This window comes from Centruroides vittatus, unplaced genomic scaffold, assembly GCF_030686945.1.
Source record: "Centruroides vittatus isolate TY-2023 unplaced genomic scaffold, ASM3068694v2 contig_5, whole genome shotgun sequence".
Classification (NCBI taxonomy): Eukaryota; Metazoa; Arthropoda; class Arachnida; order Scorpiones; family Buthidae; genus Centruroides; species Centruroides vittatus.
In genome coordinates, this window is record NW_027122286.1 from 33,684 (window position 1) to 41,364 (window position 7,681).

The window sequence follows — 7,681 nt, forward strand, 5'->3', positions numbered from 1 at the left end:
ATATCTATATATTACTTTTTAATCATGTTATATTTTATGGAACAACGGATTTTTGGTTACATTTTGTATGTAATATATATATGTATATATGTTTGTTTATGTAATATACTGTAGTAATATATATATTACTACAGTATACACTGCATGTATACTGTACTAAATTCATTAAACTTGGGACTGTAGAAATTTTTTTTGGAGATGTAAGGGTATAATTTAAAAATTTAAAGAATTTGACAATAAAAAACGTTGAGTCAAACTGCTTTATATTGATCAATATAGCTTACAATATGCAAAAATGCACTGTAATTTAAAAACATACTTAATAAATTATTTATAATTCATATAAAATCACAAGGGAACACAGTCTGGAATGTAGAGGGTTTCGGATCCCAAGTATGTGAAGTAAGACTTTCTTCTACCATTCAGGAATCGAAATCCAAGATTACAAGTAGATTTACAAAAGCTTAAGAAAAAAAAAATTAATAATTTATTAAAATCCGTTTATTATTATCAGATGTATTTATACTATGCTGGTGTCCGCTTTGGACGTTCTTGTAAATTAGGAGTTGTTACATTGAGGAAGAGAAATACACCATTTCCAATTAAGATATATTTATTGTCACGTAATCTTATATGCCACTACAATCGAGCATTTTGAGTCAACACCCTTCCTCATCAGACGTCTGCTGTGGCTTATAAGATTACGTTACAATAAATATATCTTAATTGGAAATGGTGTATTTCTATTCCCTCAGTTTAACAAGTTCTAGTTTACAAGAACGTCCAAAATGGATACAAACATAATATAAGTAATTAATGACAAGAAATACGTAATGTCAGATGTTATTTAAAAAAATATATCTATAGCCTACTTACGTATAAGTTGTACGTTGACAAGTCGTTATTTGATTTTTCCCCTTTTTTATGTTACTAAACAGAACTAAAGAAAAAAAATAGAGAAAAATTATTTTAATTTAGGAAAAATTCAATAAATTATTTATTATAAAAATGTATTTTTATGTAGATCTATAGCATACTTAGTTAAAATATATTACAAGAAAGTTTTTAGATGAAATTATATCGTCAGAGAAATAAATATTTTTTTTGCTAAACTATACTTGGTGATAAGAGTTCATTTTTTTTATTAAATAAAGTAAAGAAAAAGACAAAACGTAAATAATCATTTTAAATGAACTAAAATTTTTAATTAGATAAAAAGCTATAAAAGTCGGATGTTTTGAATTGATAAAAATGTTAAAAAAAGAAAAATATATTGGCTAAAAACTACGTTATATAATTCCTCTCTCTAACTTGATAGGATTTTAATTGGAAAAAATTCTGTTCAGTTGATAACTAATATTTAATCTTTAAAGTTTCAATTCTGATATCCTTCCTTTTTAATGATAGCATTTATTTTTTGAATAGCTATTCAAATTCTTTGGAAAAGCCCAAGATTGATCTGTTCAGTTTTTCTCATGGCTTACGTAAAATTAGGTAAAAATACAGTATATGAAGTCATTATCAATACTTTTTCTGTGTATTTTCGTTAAGAAAGAGGTTTCGCTTCTACTAACTCTAAATTAAATACAGTCAAACCTGTTTTTATGTGGTGGATAGGGACCGCATAAAAAAACGCATAAAAAATCGCACGAAACTTCACGAGTGGCCATAAAAAATAGTTTTCGCAACACAATAAAAAAAATATTTTTTATGCGGTCAATAGGGACCGCATAAAAAAGTCTCACATAGAAAATAACTCAAAACTGTACGAAATAGAATTTATTGACAACAGATGTCAGCACTTGACTGCATCATCTCGTCTATCGTCTGTTTTACATATTTTTGTCCAGGTGGTGTTTTTTTGACTTAAAAAATAAATTATTTCATTTTTCGCATATTCATGCAATAATATTACTATAATAAGTTCATTTATGCTATAATAAGTTTATTTAGCTATAATAAGTCAACGTGAAACATGACGAATCGCACGAGACTAGTCGCCAACTATACCGCACAAATAAAAAATCGCACAAAAAACCGCACAAATTAAAAATTCGCATAAAAAAATCGCACAAATAAAAAATCGCACAAAAAAATACCGCATAAAAACAGGTTTGACTGTATATATTGTAGTTCTCTTGTTGGAGAAAACAACAAATTCGATTTTAAAATTTGAGAATTAATGCTTTCTTAATGTTTTCGAATTTAAATCAGAAGTTTTTGTTCGTTTTTTAAAAGTTTCTTTTATTTAATTCAATTAAAATTTGTAATCTTAAATTAATTAGAAGTTTAATGATTTCTTAAGGCTCTAATTATTATATAAAGAGTGAAATGAAAACTTTTAATATAAATATTATATTAAAATATTCAGCTTCCTTTGATGATCTCAAAAGTATTTATTTGATTAATTATTTTTTTTTTGGGAATTAAAGTATATGCTCTCTTACTTTTTAATTCGTAAATTCAAAAATTTTGGCACATTATTCTGTTTCGAATTTCAATTGTCAGGACTCTCAGTAACTAAATTAACTGCGCAAGTATTTGTAACATTATTTATTCATACTATAGTATATATGCATTTCAAATTACTGAATTTATCGGGAAGGATCTTTTTATTGATCTTGAATATGATTTTCAAAGTTACCTATGTTTTTACCTCTGCTCACTAAAAACTTACAAGTTTCAATGACGTATTAAAGAGCATTATTTAATTAGTGTAAAACCATTTTCTGAATTCAAATAAATACATTTACAAATGCATAATTTGCAAAAGAGTAAAAGTGATTTTGTTTTATGTCACCTAATTATTTTCAAGGTTACATAAAACGAAATCATTAAATTTTCAGTTGCAATTATTCGACTCTAAATGTATATACTTGAATTCAAAAATGCTTTTACACTAATTAAATAATGCTCTTTAACTTTGTCATTTGAACTTTTATGTTACCTCTGCTCATCAATTTACAACACAAGTGCCTTGAAAATCATTTTCAAAGTTAATAAAATCTCATCCCGTTCCCCATACACGACTTTGCATATATATTAGCAAAATTAATGTACTGTAACTTTAAAAATTTTGGAATTAAAAGGGTGCGAGGGACTTTTGAGTCATGCTGTACATAATTATTTCTTTATATAGACTACTCAATTTAAAATAATTTATAACTTACGAAATCAGAATTGGCTAGATTTCATTACAGAAAATGTATTTCCTATAGACCCGAAATATACTTTGATATTTGTTTTGTCTGATATTGAGATCATAATTTGATATAAATGAAAACATTTATTATTTAAAATTCAATTTCACAATTGTAAATTTTTGATTTTTGTATTCTAATTTTGCTACTTTGTTTTTTTTAATATCGCCGGGTTAGGCGACTCATGTGATCGATCCCCTCTGACTTCACCTTCTATCCTTCCCTTTACTCTCCGACTTTTATTCTTCGCTCCTTTCATTTCTCTAGGGCTAAGTCTGTCAGCAAGACAGACAGCTCTCTTAAACTTTACTCTAATAATAATAATAATAAATTTCTCTCTATATTTTAAAATAACAAGGTTTTTTCCCACATATTTATTGCCATTGTAAATCTTTTCTTTCACATTAATGAATAAAAGTTAATAAATAATTAGTTTTACAAATTTTCAATATCTTCGTAAAAATAGAAGAAAAAACTATGATATTAGAAAGTCTAGTTATTAGAAAGTGAGAACTTAAAGAAATAAATCTTTATATTTGAATTAAAACAATTAAAAAAATATTTGATAGCCAATTATTAATACCTGGTTTAAATAAAATTTTTCTTATGTCCTGAAAGTAAATCACTCCATCATCTAAAAAATGACAAAATAAATAATAGGGTAATTATGTATACAAATTTTAATAATTGAAAATTTTATTATTTAACATATTATTAATGAAATTTAGGCTTATATAATTATAAAGTTATAGTTACCTTCACTAATAAAGGATGTTGTATCTCTGGAATATTCTCCAACTATTTTAAAAGATTATCAAGCAACGTTATGAGATAAATTACAAATAATTTTATAGCATAATCTTAACTCAATTTTAATTAATTGAATCAAGTGTGTGGCATAACATTCAAGCAGAGAATTTGATAATTACCAAATCCGCTGACTTTTCCATTGATTTTTCCACTCTCTTCTCCATTATCTTCAGTAGTACTTCCAATTTCTTCTCCGTTACTTTTGGTGGTTTTTCCAATGTCTTCTCCGGTACTTTTGATGGTTTTTCCAATGTCTTCTCCATTACCTTCAGTAGTACTTCCAATTTCGTCTCCATTACTTTCAGTCGTTTTTCCAACGTCTTCTCCATTACTTTCAGTAGTACTTCCAATTTCGTCTTCATTACTTTCAGTCGTTTTTCCAATGTCTTCTCCGTTACTTTTGATGGTTTTTCCAATGTCTTCTCCATTACCTTCAGTAGTACTTCCAATTTCGTCTCCATTACTTTCAGTCGTTTTTCCAATGTCTTCTCCGTTACTTGGTTTCCAATGTCTCTCATTCTTCAGTAGTACTTCCAATTTCGTCCATTACTTTCAGTCGTTTTTCCAATGTCTTCTCCGTTACTTTCGGTGGTTTTTCCAATGTCTTCTCCGTTACCCTCAGTGGTTTTTCCAATGTCTACTCCACTATCTTCAGTAGTACTTCCAATGACTTCTCCGTTACTTTTGGTGGTTTTTCTAATGTCTTCTCCGTTACTTTCGGTGGTTTTTCCAATGTCTACTCCATTACTTTCAGTGGTTTTTCCAATGTCTACTCCACTATCTTCAATGGGTTTTCTACTGTGTTCTCTATTACCTTCAGTGGTTTTTCCAATGTCTTCTCCACTACCTTCAGTGGTTTTTTCAGTGTTTTCTCCACTACCTTCACTGATTTTTTCACTGTATTCTCCATTACCTGCACTTATTTTTTCACTATATTCTCCACTACCTTCACTGATTTTTTCACTGTATTCTCCATTACCTGCACTTATTCTTTCACTGTATTCTCCACTACCTGCACTGATTTTTTCACTGTATTCTCCACTACCAAATTCCCTAACAAAAATATAATAAAAAAGTAATTAAAATTTGTTTATAAAAAATTTTGTATTAAAAAATTTAATAAAAAGTAATTAAAATTAAAATATAATAAAAGAATAATTAAAATAAATAACAAAATACAGCACTTACTCTAATCTGAAAGCAAGAGAAACAATTAGGAATTTCAGTAAAAAATAGTATAAAATAATAGTAATTTTCATCATAATTATATGTTAACTTTTGCTGAACGATATTAAATACTAATATGAAAACGACCACAAGAATAGAAGTTCTTGATTAATCACGAGGAAATGTTAAAATATTGAAGAATTTATTTTAAAAAGTTGCTTTATAAGTTGCTTTTACAAAAACAAAAAATAAAATAAAGCTAGTTAGCATGAATAAACATTTTTAATATTTCATACTCACTGCAGTAATTTTTCATTCAGATTAGTAAGCTAATTATTTTAAAATAACTTTAAATACTTTAAATGGTGTAATTTTTTGAAATTATTTTATCAGTTTTTAACGTTTCTATTATTTGTTTAATGTAATTACAATTTTTTAATAATATAATAACCGAAGTCTGTGGCTTCCTTTGTTGTCTTTCTTTCGCTACTTCTTTTATCTACATTACACTTATCAGACAGAGATAACTTTGATCATCATAAAAATTTCGCTACTTCAATATATTTGTATTCTTTATTATTATTTTCATTTTTATTGTTGTGTTGGTTTTATTTGGCATTGCTATTTTTATTTATAAGAATGATACAGTAAAAGCTCGATATCACGGATTGCTGATGTCGGTCAAGTGTAGGAAAATTATAAAACTCATTCCCTGTAACGGACTCAGTTATTACCGAGCACTTTTCAGTTACGAACCACTGTATTTCCGTTATTACATATTTTTTAGTAGCCGTTTTATTCGTTTTATTTGGAAATAGATACAAAAATATTATAAAATAATATAAAATTTTATATATAGTTTTTAAAAGTTTAATAAAAGTCTGACTTATATATCTTGCAACTGAAATTTCGTCCATTACGTAATATTTACAGTAATGGACAAGTCGATATTACTACATTCAGTAGAATCCCATTATATTCGCGCTTAAAGATCTATTGAAATGAAGTAAAAATAGATTGATTTGTCGTCTGGACCTAGAGAAAACATCCGCGATCTGCAGGTATTTTTTTCAGATCGTTATTGAAATCTATTCTAACGTGATTACAATTTAAAGTAATGGACTTTTCGATATAACGGATGACTCCGTAACAGTGGCGTGCCGTCATTGGAAGCGATGGAAGCGCCGCTTCCACCTTCCAATGACCTTCCCTTGTATTTTATAAAATAGAAATTTTCATATTTTAACGTACTTTGAATTGATTAAAATTAATATTTTATTATAACTGCATTATGTATCTTTTACAAATTTCTATACTACATGTGAAAAAAAACGATAAGATTGCTATTGTATATTCGAATAATTCAGTGGCGGAAGGAATGTCGAAACCGGGTCAGTTTCTAATCAGCCAGATTATATAGGCATTAGCACATGCGGTTAACAGTGCACCAACCTCACCCGGTTTAGCTGGTAGAAGCGACACACGCGTAAAGAGTCCAACTTTATATCCCGGAGCGGTTGTGGGCTGTTAGCCGCCTGCCTGTCAACTTCCAAGCAGCCAGATTATAGGCATTGGCGCATGCGCTTTACAGAGCACCAACGTCACGGTTTAGCTGGTAGAAGCGACACACGTGTAAAGCGTCCAACGTTATATCTGGGAGCGGTTGTGGGCTGTTAGCCGCCTGTCAGATATTCAACCATCCTCGCCTGATTATGTGAATCACGAGCAGACTGGATCAACGGCGGGCAACCCCCGGCCCGCGGGCCAGCTACGGCTCGCGAAAAGTTTCTATCCGGCCCGCGAGATCTTTAATAGATTACTAGCTGACCCGGCAAACGTTGTTTTGCCATATAAATTATTTCTAGGTAATTTCTAGCTGACCCGGCCACGCGTTGTTGTGGCTCAAAATGTATCTATTATAAATGTATAACACTTCCCCCGTGGGGGGAATTTCAAAAAATCCCTTCTTAGTGTACATTCTCTTGATGTACCCTATTAAAACGCAATCAAAAACGCATCTAAAATAGTATAATAAAAGCCGAGTTCTTCACAGTAAGCCTTAATCCCGTCACTTTTCCCACTGGGGAATATCGAAAAATCCCTTTTTAGTGTATATTCTGTTGACGTACCCTATTAAAACGCAATTAAAAACGCAAAAAACCGCATGTAAAATAGTATAATAGAAACCCAGTTCTTCACTGTAAGCTTTAATCCCGTCCATCTCCCCCCACTGGGGGGAATTTCGACATGTATATTATATAAAAACACGTGCGTATTCGAATGCAACGTTGTGTCAAAATTTCAAAGGAATCGGTAGGAACAAACGAACGTTATATTTTATTTATATAGATAGATAGAAAATGATCTGCTTCAGTCCATTCTCACAGAAAAGCAAACTTAGGTCGTCGGAAGTTAGCGCCATCTGTTGGACATAAAAGCCTTAATCCATATATAAATATATTTTTGAAAGGGGGGAAATGGTGTAGGGGTATGAAAAATAGATA

General features: G+C 29.6%; 1 protein-coding gene and 1 long non-coding RNA gene across 2 annotated transcripts; both read right to left on the reverse strand.

Moving 5' to 3' along the window:
- Positions 1-259: 259 nt before the first annotated feature.
- Positions 260-4,007, reverse strand: LOC136978162 (uncharacterized). The gene is made up of 4 exons (XR_010881182.1): positions 3,957-4,007; positions 3,784-3,834; positions 877-940; positions 260-463 (listed from the first exon to the last, which is right to left on the reverse strand). It is a non-coding gene; the product is annotated as an uncharacterized lncRNA (long non-coding RNA).
- Positions 4,008-4,085: 78 nt separating this feature from the next.
- LOC136978150 (uncharacterized) lies at positions 4,086-7,398 on the reverse strand. Its single transcript, XM_067273803.1, has 4 exons — positions 7,307-7,398; positions 5,199-5,204; positions 4,594-5,063; positions 4,086-4,540 (listed from the first exon to the last, which is right to left on the reverse strand). The coding sequence occupies exons 1-4, from the start codon at positions 7,396-7,398 to the stop codon at positions 4,086-4,088; spliced, it is 1,023 nt and encodes a 340-aa protein (XP_067129904.1).
- Positions 7,399-7,681: the final 283 nt, after the last annotated feature.

Coding starts and splice junctions, on each gene's coding strand:
- LOC136978150 (XM_067273803.1), bottom strand. CDS start 7,398: ATGGACGGGATTAAAGCTTACAGTGAAGAACTGGGTTTCTATTATACT. Junction 4,541..4,593: donor CATTGGAAAAACCACCGAAA/GTAACGGAGAAG, acceptor CGAAATTGGAAG/TACTACTGAAGAATGAGAGA.